The following is a 14,817-nucleotide window of genomic DNA, read 5'->3' as shown; positions in this document are numbered from 1 at the left end:
GGAATCTCGTGTGATCTCGTGCAATTCGCGAGTCCAGGCAACTAGCCACTCTTACTAGATTGTATCATTGTGTCATCTCACCAAGAATAAATTAATTTGTTGAATTCCATGCAGATCATACATTATTTAATTACGTTCACCATAGAAACATTAAATTATTTTGTTCAAATTAATATTTAGACTCTTGTAAATGTAACAACAACCCAGTTTATTTTTTTGAGTGCGCAGGGGCCGGAGGTCTCGGCTGTGTCACTGAAGGGTATTTCTCTACGCCCGCCTCTCCTCCCCGTTCCTCCCCTCCACAGAGGGTGTCGTGTTGAATTGACGAAGAGTTCACCTCCCTGAAGGCTTTGTCCCTCTCCAAAGCCGCCAGCATGACCTGCTTTAAAACGACCTCATATTTCTCGTTCATCCGCTTCACCGCAGGTTCGTAGCTGTTGCACTGCATCTTGACTTTCCTCATCTCCTCGATGAGTAGGTTTTTCTCCTGGACAACACGCTTATGTTGCATCCGGTGAAAGTCTCTGTTTTTTTGCACCCTCACCAGAGTCCCGGCTGCTGCAGAGACTGTACGCCTGTACTCCTCCATCTCCTTCAGAGCGGTTTTCAGCTCATTTTCCAGACGCTGGTTTTCAATGTGAACGAATGGGGTCACCATGAGACCCTCTTCCTCCAGCAGTCCTTTCTGCACCACCTCGTTCCACTCGGTTTGAAAACAATCGAGGGTTTCTGTCATGCCCATTTGGAAGAGAAAGTTCCGTAAAAAGTCAACTACGGCTGGTGGTTTGGATGTTCTGTTGGTTGAACTGGGCCTTGCACTGGCTTTTGCCCGGTCTTGGATGGCTTTCACCGTCGCTTCCAAGTCTTCTTCACCTTCTTTTAAACTCAATTCGTCTTCTGCAGAAATGTCTTCACATTTAAAGTCATCATTACTGTCAGGCGATGTGTCGTCAGCCACTTTCTCTTCACTTTCCTGCGCTGCATCCATTGCTTCGTTCAGCCAGAGTTTGACGTTGCTATGGTAATACGGCGCTCACTCAACGCGAGATTTCACAAGCTCGCGTTTCCACCGTTCCAGCAGTCATTAAACAATCATGGCGGACTACCGAGAGGCGCCCTTGGCCACTCGGCCAAAAACATTGGATCCAAACGAATATTTCAACCTTTCGCCGGAGCAGAGGCGTGCCGAAGAAGCCAGGGGTGCACTGCGAGCAAATCTGAAGCGCCAATATCAGCTGCAACTCAATAACCCGCACAGAAAAGAGCTCATTGTGAGTGGCTACTTGCTAGTTAGCAATGTCACCCTTGAAAAGGGCTCAAGTTATTGGCCAGAATGCTAACGGGTAGCATTAGCGGGGCACAGCGGTGACTATGTATTTATCTAGTCTAAATTTTAGATAAGATTATAAACGAGACCTTCCACTCCATGCTAGTCACTACTGCATTACGAAGATCGTTTACGTCTTGGGAACCGTGCGCTGCAGTACAGATTGCTTTCTTCCTGGTGTGCTCTGAAAACTGACTGGTGACAGAAAAAACCCGACCCCTGCAGTGTTTTAAATTAGGGGGTCTCGTGATTCTGTTATGCTCCTAGGGAGCATTTCGCTGACATGGTTTGGGTCCACTTCAGTCTTTAGTGTGAGGGGTCATTGTATCCTGTAATGAAACATGTCTTTACAGCTTGGAGTAGCCCCCATCCGTTAGGCACCCGGTTCATTGAATGATTTCATCGTTATATAAAATAGTTTGAATCATATGCCATGGCCTTTGCTGTCACCGGACCCCAACCCAGCTCGACACTTATGAGAGATGGTGGGCCAGCATGTTATACAGCATGCTGGCCTGTTATACAGGTCAACCACAATCATCAAAACACAGTATAACCGAATATCATGTATAATATCTAATGACTTGAATCGCTACAGTGCAGGTTCTGCACTGAAACTTAAAGTCATAGCAGATGTCCAACCAAAGTAGCTGTAGCAGCTCTTCATGCTGACTTAGTTTGTCATCTGGCTGGATATACTTCAGTTCTTCCATAACGTCTTTATGGTACTCAGTGGTGTAGTTGGATTACCTCATTTTTCCATCTATACTGTGTGCTGTGATTGTTTTAAAGGCAGACATTTTGCTGTGTTACTTTTACTGTTACATTTTATAATGGCTTTGTTCTCTTAAGTTCATGAAATTGACCAGCAAGCACAATACCAGTAAATTAAATGTACCAGTAAAGTAAATGTAAACTGTGTAATGTAAAATATGTACACCAGGATTTTTCTGGAAAAATGTCCTGTCCTTGAAAAATGCCCCCCCCCCCCCCCCCCCCCCTCTTTTCTGCTGTTTCCTGAGTTTTCCCCACCTAATATAAAAGGTTTAAGTATAACAGATATTAATAATTTTAACGTCACTATGAGACTTTTAAATTTTGGTTGATTTGTTGTAAATATTGGAGTCTATTTTTCCGCTGTGAATTCTACATTTACATATGGTGATAAATGTCATTGCTTACTTCTGTCTGTACAGGAAGACCCTGCCTTGACACGCTGGGTGTACGCACGAGGCAATCCCTACGCACACTTCAGGCCTACAAACAAGACCTCTCTGCTGGGTGCAATGTTTGGAGTTGTACCTCTCTTTGCCCTCTACTACATCTTCAAGACAGACAGGGTATGAGACAAGAAACACTAGCCTTCTCACTCGCTGTCTGCTTGATCTTAATGGGTAGTTTAATCGGCTCAGCTGTGTTTTCTCATCACAAAAGTTTGTTGCGAGCTCTTGAACCACAATTTAAGCCCCACTGGCCCTCTTTAGGCTGTCTAAAGGCACGTGTGAGACTAGAAACTAGGAGTAAATTGCCATGTATTGTTGGAGGTTAAAAAAATATCAATGCATTTATTGCAGGAAACAAAACAATTCAGTATTGATTACCTGGTTACTTTACACTGTTACAATAGTGGTCATTTTTCAGCCACTGTAATAATTTGACCATTTAGAGTATTTGATCTGGGTATTCATAAAATGTGATTTGGTGACAAATGCTGTCATAGAAACCTGAAAAGCTATTTAGTTGAAGATTGGGACTCATTATTCCCATGTAGGTGCACCGTTGATCTGGTTTTCTTTCTTTTGACACAGACCCGCTCATGTTAGAAATGAATGCTTCATCCAAAATGCTGCCTGCTTTCATTTTCTACCCCATTGTCATGGAGATTCACCGTCAAAGTCCTCGCCAATTGAGATTCCAGGGAGAATTTGGTCCAATTGTCACACTGCTGGGCTATCATATTTGTCCCAACCCCCCTTTTTTGGTGCTGGGAAGGGGGGGGGGGAAAGCTGCTTGAAAATCATAAAAAGCTCACTCATAAAACATGGAGTTTGAGAAAACGTCTGGAAGGTGATGAGGGTGAGGGCGATATGACTTTGTTTCTATGGAAACCGCACTAACCTATCATCTGTTTGTCATCTGTTTTACAGGATAGGAAGGAGGAGCAAATTAAGGCCGGTACCCTCGAGCGCAAGTTCAGTTTGTCATCTTGAGCCCGGGTGTAGAAAGACCCTCGTCCTGTGTGTTCTAGAGATGATGTCCATGTGTGTAATTATTATTAACCGAATAAAATTATATTGTCAAACCAGAGTTACGTGGCTTTCATGTGTGAAAGTACCATTTGCATGTCTGCAGTTATACACAGAGGCAAGGAGGATCTACTTGCAGACTGAAGGACTCGATTCCCCCCTCTCACATAAGTTCAGATTGGCACAGGAAAAGAAAATGCAAGACATGCTGATATCAATGATCCCCGTTTCACATAAAGCAAGACTATATATATAGTCAAATAAAGAAGCACTGCAGTGTCATTTAGATATTAAAGGATAATGGCAATATTGGTACAACAGTGGCATGAGGGGTAAAGACAGGGTCATTAGTGGTCCTACCAAACACCTCTCAGTAAAACAGAATGCTGGTCTAAGGTTGCCTCTTATTGTTCCTTAAATTTTGCAGTTATGTTTCTTAAAAATAAAAATACACATGTGACGACAATTTGGTTTTATACTTCTGTGAGAAGGAAATTACTTTATTCTTCCTGTTTATTCTGTCAACAGATCTACTCGGGGAACACAAATAAATCATTGGATTGCGAGAAGTGAAATTTTTATTTTGATATATTTATTTTTGATTTGTTTGCTCTTAATGCATTCTGAATCACTGGGTTTCTACTGTTTGCCGGGCTTCCAGTTGGGGTTAAAGTGGCTGCGTAGAGGTTCCCAACATTGGTAGTAGTTCTTGTCAAGCTTCTGGCATGTATGAAGACCCCACTTTGTCACCGCCATGCTGAAGGACGACTCAAACATAAAAGCCTGGTGATAGGAAAAAGCACGCTGTGATAAACGATACCGACTTGGTCATGTGTTAACCATATATATATTTTGTTTGTTTACCATGGTTCCCTCAGCCACCCTCTCAGGTTTGAGTTCAGCAGTGCTGTTCTTCTCAAAGCAGTCCACGTCCGGGCCATGCGGGGTCATTATGCTGTGGAGACTGGCCCCTCCTGGCTGGAAACCCTCCTCTTTGGCCTCATAATGGCCTTTGATCAGACCCATGAATTCACTCATGCAGTTACCTACAGTGACAAGCAGGAGGAGCTGTAACACAGCAGCGTCATGTGTCTAGTTTGCTGTTGAATGTGCCAGGTGTAACACTGATTTCCGCTAGATGGCCTTATAGGTCTGCAATGAAATCGGACAAAAGGAGACTATTGTGGGGTCTCCATTGAAGTGAGTCATACAGCAGGTGGTTTGTTCTCACCTACTGCCTTGACACAGGCTGGGTAAATGGATGTGTGTGTGCGTGTGTCTTACGGTGATAGTATGGTGGACGGAAGGTGTGGTCAGCCACACCCCACCGTGGGGGGAAGATGACAAAGTCAGCAATGGCAACCCCTGGTCTAGTGGATTTGGCAGTAAGCACAGTAAAGATAGATGGATCCTATATAGAGAGATCATAAACATGCGGGTGAGGAGCACGGCTTTTTGCATTCAAAAGTGCTATTGGCGTGTCCCTAAACTCAACTCTCACCGCATGGTCGAAGGCCACACAGTTGATAACCATGAAGTTCTTCAGGTTGTATTTGTAAGGCGTGTAGTTACCGTGCCAGGCGACCACATTGAATGGCGAGAAATCCTACGTGCAGAGCACAGAACAAAACAAATAAGAGGAGTCTACCCAAGCAACAAACACAAAAGGCTTTAAATTGAGCTTTTCACAGGGAAAACGGAACAATGAATAATGTCTTTGTAATCTTAAATTCCCAGAGAGAGTACTTCTTCACATAAAGAGAAAAAAACTGGTCATAATGAAAAGGGTTGATTGTGAAAGAGGGTGTGCTTCTTTCATCCTTTCTTCTCTTTCATTCCCCCCTTTTCTTTGTGATACGAGGCTCCAGGTATTATGGGGTAATTGGCTTCACAATCAAACTTTCCCAAACTTTGAGCATTTTGACGCTCGCAGCAGCGCAGTTATGGGGAGAGGGAAGCAGTGGGTGCAGAGATATTTCTTTATCTTGATTGTTAAAACCACAGCAATTTTATATAGTTTCTCTGTTCTGATAATGTCACTGCGAAAAAAGACATTCAACAGCAACTCTAAAATCAATATAGTTCATTACAACTCAAGCTGCCTCCATACTGACCTCCCTGCTCCTTTACACACAAGCTTTTCCACACACGAACAGCTAATACACACCAATGACGAATACTGGCAAATACATATACATACACAGATGCATTCACACACGCAAACATTCGTGACTAATGAACGCCGAAAACAACTTAACACACACTCAACTGACAGTAGTCGATGTACAAAGAGGCCTTCGGGAAATCCAGTGCAGGTAATTTCTTGGACATTCATCTGTGATAACTCCACTACATTCGATTAAAATGAAGGGAGGAAAATGGAGGCGAGCGAGCACTTGCGCGCACACGCACACAAAACACAAACATATTGGTCCAGTCAAGCAAATAATAAGTTAATTTGAGCAATTTCGGCACTCTGCGGGGGAACAAAACAGCAGGACCAGGCAGGAGCGGCAGCATCTTCCCTTATACGAGGCCTCCACCGCCCCATCTTATTTTCTTAACCCTGCAACCTCTCTGGTCCACTCTCTGGGAAGAGCATATAACTGGTGGCAGATACTCAAGCAGAAGCAGAGAGGAAGATGGGAAGAGGTCTGTTTTGCTTCAAAAAAAGAAAAGACAGTATCTTGCCCTAGTGTACTTCCTATGATGAATAATAACAGTGTGGTTTGACATGGTTTCCACGGTTACAACCCCCCCAACCCCCACCCCTGACAAACCTCTCCTCCCACCTCCTCCCTGCCTCAGTAAAAAACCTCCTGTCAGACATTATGTGTCGATCCAATTATGCGCCCAACAGGACATTTCGGGAGGGGGAGGATCATTCCCCGGCTGAAATATGTTGAAATTAATGCTTAACTTGAAAAAGGTTTTTTCCTACAAAGCAAAAGCTTCACAGGTACACTGTCTGCAGCTCCAGAATGCCTTAACTAATTATGAGTGATTAAGACTCATAAGGGAGTCGAGGCGGAAACCTGCTGAATGGATAACAGCTAATGCTTCGATATTAAATCATCAGGGATGGCAATTCAGTCGGCAGGAGCAGCTAATGGATCATATGCTTCACTTGGACAGTTTCCTGTTAGTCACTGCGGCAGTTCGATGGCGTTCACTGAAGTAGACACAAAACTAAATAGGGTAATAGGGCAAGTAAGCCATGTGTGTATGTGTGTGTGTGTGTCCCTGTCAGACCACAGGTACACGTGGAAGTACAGTGATACAGATAAAGTTGTGTGCAACAATAGCCACCTGTTGGCATGCAAACAGCTTCCCCTGGTATTTATTGATGACGGTGTAACCAGTGGGCACTTTGCGATCTTCATACCATGCAACCGGACACAGGAAGTCTCTCGGGTTAGCCAGACCATTGGCTCCTGCAAAACACACGCAAAGTGTCAAAGTAAAGGCAGTGTAGGCATAACCATGATGACAATGATAACAATAAAAAAAAATAGGAAACAATTGGGGGTGACAGATCATGTAATCACAGGTTGTTTCATGTAGTTAAGGTGTTAGCTTATTTAGCAATTTAGCTGTGCATTTTTTTGATATTTTAACTATTTGGAGATTATGTATTGGAATTTCAGGAGCAGGACCACGCCTCCAAACACGCTGTCGTCTATATAGGTTCACCCAGTTCTGCAAGCTGTTCATTCTCGTTTACCTCCCCCACCCTCCCTGCCTCCTTGTTTTCAATTCTTTAACTTGTTCATTTCTATTTGGTGCATGGGGGTCTGCCAGGGCAGGGAGCCATCACCACTCCCCTTCGAGGCCTTCCCTCAAGCCATGTCAAAGCATTCAGCTTTACCTACTAAAACGCTGTCCAACCTAAAGTGAGGACGTGGGCCCAGCTAGTGAATAAAGGTAAAATAAAGATTAAAACAATTGTAGGTGCGAATACATTTAATGATAAAACATTATTTTTAGAGCCATGATGCTTTGTCGGAAAGCCAAAACATCTTTGGTGGGTGCAAGAAATATTTTTGTTATATGTAGGAAGACACAGAAATCACAAGCTAGTCACTAGTTTCCTAAATATCTAACAGCAATATGCTGCTCAAAGAAGGATTTTGTGTTGTTGTTGCTTTTTATATGTACTCTATAAACAAAACAGCAGATGTTAATCTCCTTAATAAAATTTCTAAGCAAGATTTATCCTCTGAGCACAGAGTGAGTTACGCAGAGAAAAGTGTGAACAGTTTTAGACATGGACATTCTGTTCCAAGACATAGATGTAAAGGAGCTTGGTGAGCACGTTTCAAGGAAAAGTGAAGACAAAGACGTATGCTGCACTTATATAGACTCACAAATATCATACAAACCTATTGGGCCAAGGTCAGGCAGTTCAAAATGGGCACCATACACCTCGAGTATGTAGCCTCTGGTTTCCCCAAACACATCCACACTGAAGCGCATCCCTTGCTAAAAAAAAAAAAAAATGTGAAAAGTGGCAGTGAGAGGAAATTGTGTCCTATTAAGTATCAACTGTGTGCTGTTTCAGTTCTGAACGGACTTTGAAAAGCACACGTGCTGCTGTCCAGGTGGTCAGGCTTTCGGTAGCTTAAAACCTCTTTTCCACCGTCGCTTATTTTTGAGGTCACTTTCAAAAAGCACCAAACAATGCCTTTCTAAATATGGTAAGTGGGATGTTGGGGCAGACACAACGGCAGATTTCTTTGAAAACAGGGGAAATGGAAAACATACAGCCCACCTGGATGACACAGATCTCGTTCGGCTCGACCATCATCTTCCCAAACTCTGTGGTGATCAAGATCTCTCCCTGCTGAGGGACTGCGCACACAAACAGACAAAGAGAGACACAGAGAAAAGAAAATTTGAACAAGAAGGCAGGCTGATGTTTGAGCTATCACAACAGCGCTCCTTTCCTCACCAATCAGAAAGTCTCCGTCTGAGTTGTTGAAGCACCTGGAACAAGAATAAAATAAGATCAAAGGAAGGCTGGAAATGTTTTTCATCAATAAAAATATATCCTTTCGTCACATAATTTATACATTCTCACCTGTCGACCATGGAGGTGTTACAGGTGTACACGTGGACGCCAATGCCATTACGAGATTTGGCATCTCCAGCACCGCAGACAGTATGCAAACCCTGAAATGTGGAGAAGGACGCAAATAAAATCAGATGGAAATTTTCATAAAAATTCAAAATAAGAGAAATAATTAGCTTGACTTACAGCCACAAAGTCCACTTTCTTCTCTGTAGCTTTGGGGATGGTGAATGGCAGCCATCGAAGCTGTGAAAGAAACCTCAGAGTCAGAATCTGCACTGTAACAAATTTTTACTGTAAAATTATAAGAACCACCATTATTTCACCGTGGGCCTGCTTTACAGCTTCTTTAAATATGTTTGTTTTTGTTACTTACTAGCTTGCTGTTTATATTTATTTCCCAGCTATTAGTATTTACAGTATTTACCTCTATTTATGAGTAGCAGTAGATTGCTTTGCAAAATACTAACTTTTACTTGAAGCGGTTCGTTGTAGTGTACCTATTGTGCACCTTCAGTGTATTTAAAGAAATCAATCTATGGAAAATATTTTCTAAATAAGTTACTATATATAAATATATCTACTGTTTATTAATAATAATAATAATAATAATGGATTGCATTTATATAGCGCTTTTCGAGAACCTCAAAGCGCTTTACAATTCCACTATTCATTCACTCTCACATTCACACACTGCTTCATCATTGCTTTTCGTAAACTTGTCTGAAACAGACAAACTTGATGATGATGGTGTCACGTACAGCATGTCGCCACCAATCACAGATTTGAAATTTGTGGCTTTATGTGCTCTTATGTCGCCAGCATTTTTAATGGATTGAAACAACACTGTTACTTTTAACAGTGTGAAGAGCTTGAAATTGTTTCCTTGTCGAAAACATCGGTATAGCTTTGGAGGCTGTGTGGTAAATGTGAAGCTAAAGGCACAATACTGAAAATGAAGGGAATCTGCTGGCCCCCAAACAGTGTCATTTACCACAATTAAACCGCATTAATGTGAGGTTTAGAGAAGACAGTGCATAGATTTGGTTATGCTATGCTAAACTTTGTTATGGCTTCGGCTGAACATTAACCACACAGATGTAAAAGCGATGAAAGATTTGTAACTAAGCCCAAAATGAGCAGGGACTCCTTGTGTTGATATACCTGGTTAGGATCAGGCTCCACTTCGTTCCAGTTCTCTGTTAGATCTCCACAGGGAACCGAGGTGAATGGCTTGTGTTTAACAGATGGAAGGATGCGGTACAACCAGCTAGAGAAAGAAGAGGAAGGGAAATGTTTAGTTATCCATATTGTCTGGGATCCATTTGGAGTCACTATAAAGTCTGATTTAGGTTTCAAACAGAAAAGGACACCTCCTCTTATTGGCTGGACGCGGGCAGGTGAAGGCAGAGCCGGAGAGCTGCTCGGCATAAAGGCCATATGGGCTGACCTGGGGATTATTCTGCAAGCACATGGAACATAAAAAAATGCTGTAATGTGTGTATATGTACACTATATATGGTGTTCAATTACCCTCATTTTCAACAATTAGAAAATAATGATGAATAAATAACAAAAGGAGCCCAGTGTGGGTTTTTACCTGTCCCTCGGGTAAGGATCCAGGACAGCGAGGGTCTTCAGATGAGAACTCGTTCCCGAAACCGCTCATGTACTGAAAGAGACAAACACACATCCAACACACAAATGGAGACAAGTTGAAGTGAAAAATAAAAAAATACATCATGCAGCTTCATTGTAATGCAGGATAAATGTGTTCATGCTGGTTATAATTAAACTTGAAGGCTTGTCATTAAGGCTTGTCTTTTTGTTAATTGTTGTCATATTGATTCACATTAGATCTATGATAAAACAAACTGCAGTTATGCCAAATTTCCCCCCTTGCAGTCATCCATTATTTTGTGTTATTGTGCCACAGAAACAGCCTAATTACACTTACATCCTCTGCAGCATGTTTTGATCAATGTTCCATCTAGGATAAGAGTGTTGTTCTGCATCTCGCCTGCACCTCTACTGATCGCGTCTCTTCTGCCACAGGAGGATCAAACTTGTCACAGTGTACACGCATCTTGCTGAGTCATTGTGAGTTTGCAAGAAAGCACACTCACAGACACAGATGGTTTCCATGTGTGCGTGATCATGTGCCAAAGTGCTTGTTGGAAGCTCCAGAGTGTCCCAAGTTGAAGGAATGCTTTACAAAGTCAGTTTTCTGTCCTCTTAAAAGTTTATTAGAGCTAGAGCAGCAAAGCTAGACTTGGCAATGATCCCAGCAGTCCTTGGATAGTTTGTTAACTATTCCACTATAGACAAAGCTTTGCATTTGAGTAAGTGTCATGACTTTGAAACCTTCAGTCAAATATTAAAGGTTCTATATAAAAAAAAAAAGTAATCTAAGCAAATGCCTACTTAATGCAGCCCATCACCATAATTCTGCAGCAATGGCAATAAATTGGAAAACTGGGGTTTAAAATCATGTTTTTGCAATTAAATTGAAGCGTTCCCAATGAAATTAAAAAAGATTTAGGCACTTCAAACCACATCTGGGCAGCTGCAAAATGCAGCGCTCTGATTGGTTGGAGGAAACGCCTCCCTTCAGTCTGCGGCCACAGGAGCTGTGGTGGCTTTAAGGCGCATGAATTTCACACATTCTGGTGCAAAACAAATAAATAAAAAATACAAACTTTTCTTCTGTATTACAATGATGATATAGTTCTGCACCCTAACTCCACATGCATGCACAGTCTGATAGTCGACACAGACGCAGCTCATAAGCGATAATAATTGAATATTTACACATTTAGCAACAGTTTTGCTTCGAGGAATTGTCTTACCTTGAGTCCAGCCATTTTGCTATGTGTCAGAACTTTTTCTGTAGCAGCTGTTGAGCGTTTCACAGTGGTTACGGATCGACTTGCAGTTTTCTTCTTAATGTATTCCCTTCGACTAAAATCCACTTCGGGGTGTCTGCATGTTGCTGTTTGGACAGACTGGGGAAAAGGGGCTGGGATTTATACGCTTTCCCAATCTGGGTTTAATTAGGCCTTGACTGGCTCTGTGACGTAACAGCTGGGGGACACGTAAAAGGGAAAGGACGGGTCGGATGGTCAAAGTGTGCACAAACAAGGGCCGGTGTCCCTGCCAGGACAAACAAGGACCGACTAAAAAGAAATTTGTGATGCAGGTAAGGAACACGGAGGGATTAAAGTACAAGTCATGGTTTTAAATGGCACAGCGATCCTATCACTGACAGCGCATACAGAGAAAAATGTATTGACAACACTTCGTTTTTAAGTGGGGCGTAACAACGGGTAGGCGGTCAGAAGCTTGCATCATACGCAGAACATATTATGCCAGAGTTCTCATTCTGCTGAAGTGGTAACCTCATGCGCACTACTTGTGCAAACACGGGCGCCATGCACATCCCCACGTCCTGCAAAGCGAACATCTGGGCAACAAGAGTTTGTTCAATGGCTTAAGGCCCCATATTTGCAGTGTAGCCCAATATTTAGCGGCATTGCTCAATCTGCGTGAATTGTTTAATATGCCATTGACCCCCGGGGCCCGCCAGTCCTGCAGATTTCAGTGTTTTCAGCACATTCGCCATGCTCAACACAATCTCACTTCTTGTTTCATGTAAAGTGGGTTATCATTCTTGTACAGCTACAATTAATTTCGTTTTCCTAAAACCAGGATTCGCGTCTGTTCAGATGACCTCTGCGCGCTGCAGCGAGCCCGTCGTTCCTCATAAAGCGAAAACAACAGCGCGAGGCCTCTAAAAGGCCTATACATTACTTCACGCAAAATTTATTCAGTTCATTTCTTGAAATAGGTGGTCAAACGAGGTGTGCCTAATGTCCCCCAGGCAGCATGTATCAAAAAGAATCAATTTCGCCTTTCTCATTCTTGCCTCGCTTCTCCCTGCTTGTCTATTTCTTTTCTCTTTCTGGAGGGGGGCGCTGGGGAAGGGTAAATGATGGCAATTCTCATAGCGAGGCGCAAATAAACTCGCCGCGGCAGAAGTAACTGTTCTCCGGCGAGGCGTGCAGTCAGGCCCGGGCCTCCTGCTGGCAGCCAGTCAGGGTGCTGTGCCAAAGACGAGAAAGCCCAATGGCAGGAAAATATCACGTCCCAGTCTCCGGAAATTGATCTGCTCCTTGTATGGAGAAAGAAAATGAGCGATTTTAATTTCATCCCCGAGTCTGATGATAGAATTCCAATCCGGATGGTGCCTGTGTGTTTTAAGAGAAGAAGAAATAGCTGGAGACGGAGAAAAGGGACTGTTGTTTCCTACTGACAGTTATATCTATGCATGCGTAAGTGGGCCATAAATGCTTTGTTATTAGATGCCTGCTGAATTCAATGGTTTGATGGTAAACGGTACACTCACCTGGCACAGTCTATCCCAGTGTGCATAAACAAGCAATCTCTCTCTTTCTCTATCGCACACACACACACACACACACACACACATAGAGTAAGTATTCTGTTTTGTGATGGCATCTGTAGCCTTTCATATCACACGCAAGTAGCCTACACTCATTTTTGCCCCCTTAGCCTTAGTCTTACCATTAAAGGTTCAGTTCACTCAAAATACACACAGAAAGAAAACATAGTGTCAAATCCTCCGTGATATACCACCCGATCCAGGACACAGCGTATCTTTCAATCTGTGCCCAGACCTTTCTGTGTACAGTCTTTTATTGTGACAGGCATTAAGGACAAAACCTTTTTTCTGCTTTGAGAAACAAAAACATTATTCAGGTAAAGTATTGTTAAAAATATCAAAGAGAGATTAACCTTTTAAAAAACGATTTTCTGGTATGTTATTCGGTTGAATTAGTTCTTTAAGTGTCCTGTATGGCTCACAGTTGTTATTTATTTGTTGTTTGTTTGTTTTTCACAAACTGATCAGATGTATGCTAGGGACAATGCGTGGTAATACACATAAAAATTATATGTTGCCCTGTTCCACTGGGTATTTTCAAGCAAGCAGAGTCAGGAAGCTGTCGATCAGTGATCATCTACCCACACATACATAAAACCATAGCTGAACAGCACAATGGTATTTTCTCTTATCGAGTCAGTGTCAGGGCCTGAAGCATTCACCTGAAGCTTTGTCATAATACTTTTAAAATATACTATTTATACCCTTAAACTACACTTAAACTTCTACCAGAGTCTGAGCAGGGAATTGTAATCCAGTGTGTTTATAGCCACAACATTAAAACCTTGTTACAAATATTGTGCAAGTCCTCTTCATGTCATCAAAACAGCTCAAATCTATCTCGGTTTGGACACAGGAACTAGGGGGCTGCAGTGGTGAAGGTTTGATTCCGATACAGCTTCCAGATGCTCGACCGGTTTGGGATCTGTGGAGGTTTGAGAACAGTTCAGCACTTTGGGCTCTTTGTGAGCAGTTCCTAAGTAGCTCTTATGGAGTATTAAGTAAAGTATCAACATAGTAAAGCTTAAGATGAATTGCCTAAAATCTTAATTCCTAATGAAGAACAGGGATCTGGCTACAAAAAAAATTATAGATGTATAGAAATTAATAGGAAAACAGCCCTCTGCTTCTTGAAGTATGACTGCAGAAAGTACTTTCCTGGTCAGTTCACGCTCTCGGTCTCTAGTTTCATTTCTTATCTTCCCTATTTGTGTCCAAAAGGACGATAAAGCAGGGTGGGCTTAGCCTTACCTTCTGTAAACTGAAGTATCCGTCACTTATCACATATAGTTTCAAAATGCCAAGATAGCGACAAAGAAATGCTCAGCTTCAGGCTCAATACAGGATTTTAATAACCAGAGCCACTGGTGGGGGCGAGGCACATTGTCCAGCTGGAGGCTGGTGCCATCGGGGAGTGTTACTAATCCACATGATTGCGAAGAACAGAGACTTGTAATGAGATGGTCGATGCTATTCACTCCACCTGTGAGTGGCTTAGACGTGGCAGAGTGGCATACACTATATCCATACTAATCGCAATATACTGTACAGATCAACAGGACTCTTGACTGTGCTAATCGGGTAGTGGCAAGTAGCAACAACTAATTAGCGTGTGCTTGCACATTTTCCTGCTCTTTCTGTTGGAATAAGTCTTTTCTTCTTTGAGCAGGGAAGAGCAGCTGCAGATCCGACAGTCCTCAGAACAGAGCAA

General features: G+C 42.5%; 3 protein-coding genes across 4 annotated transcripts; 1 reads left to right on the top strand and 2 right to left on the bottom strand.

The window, feature by feature from the left end:
* Positions 1-208: 208 nt before the first annotated feature.
* Positions 209-988, bottom strand: LOC146625751 (sperm-associated antigen 16 protein-like). The gene has a single exon (XM_085362206.1). It carries the CDS (start codon positions 986-988, stop codon positions 209-211), a length of 780 nt encoding a protein of 259 aa, XP_085218332.1.
* A 95-nt stretch (positions 989-1,083) lies between these two features.
* On the top strand, positions 1,084-3,628 carry ndufb4 (NADH:ubiquinone oxidoreductase subunit B4). The gene is made up of 3 exons (XM_085362451.1): positions 1,084-1,271; positions 2,524-2,667; positions 3,475-3,628. The coding sequence occupies exons 1-3, from the start codon at positions 1,095-1,097 to the stop codon at positions 3,535-3,537; spliced, it is 384 nt and encodes a 127-aa protein (XP_085218577.1). The 5' UTR covers positions 1,084-1,094; the 3' UTR covers positions 3,538-3,628.
* Positions 3,629-4,070: 442 nt separating this feature from the next.
* hgd (homogentisate 1,2-dioxygenase) lies at positions 4,071-11,672 on the bottom strand. Of its 2 annotated transcripts, XM_085362971.1 has the most exons (15): positions 11,494-11,672; positions 10,602-10,690; positions 10,245-10,316; positions 10,018-10,106; positions 9,809-9,914; positions 8,831-8,890; positions 8,654-8,745; positions 8,525-8,559; positions 8,345-8,424; positions 7,956-8,055; positions 6,883-7,007; positions 5,075-5,179; positions 4,858-4,984; positions 4,438-4,619; positions 4,071-4,356 (listed from the first exon to the last, which is right to left on the bottom strand). In XM_085362971.1, the coding sequence occupies exons 3-15, from the start codon at positions 10,311-10,313 to the stop codon at positions 4,213-4,215; spliced, it is 1,314 nt and encodes a 437-aa protein (XP_085219097.1). In that variant the 5' UTR covers positions 10,314-10,316; positions 10,602-10,690; positions 11,494-11,672; the 3' UTR covers positions 4,071-4,212. The 2 variants fall into 2 exon arrangements, with proteins under 2 accessions (XP_085219097.1, XP_085219096.1); XM_085362970.1 differs by lacking the exon at positions 10,602-10,690 and having other exon boundaries at positions 4,072-4,356.
* Positions 11,673-14,817: the final 3,145 nt, after the last annotated feature.

The sequence above is a fragment of the Diplotaxodon limnothrissa genome, linkage group LG9, assembly GCF_057381915.1.
Source record: "Diplotaxodon limnothrissa isolate DT_005_m linkage group LG9, D_limnothrissa_male_GT1.1, whole genome shotgun sequence".
Taxonomy (NCBI): domain Eukaryota; kingdom Metazoa; phylum Chordata; class Actinopteri; order Cichliformes; family Cichlidae; genus Diplotaxodon; species Diplotaxodon limnothrissa.
This window is presented reverse-complemented; position numbering and strand designations above follow the sequence as displayed.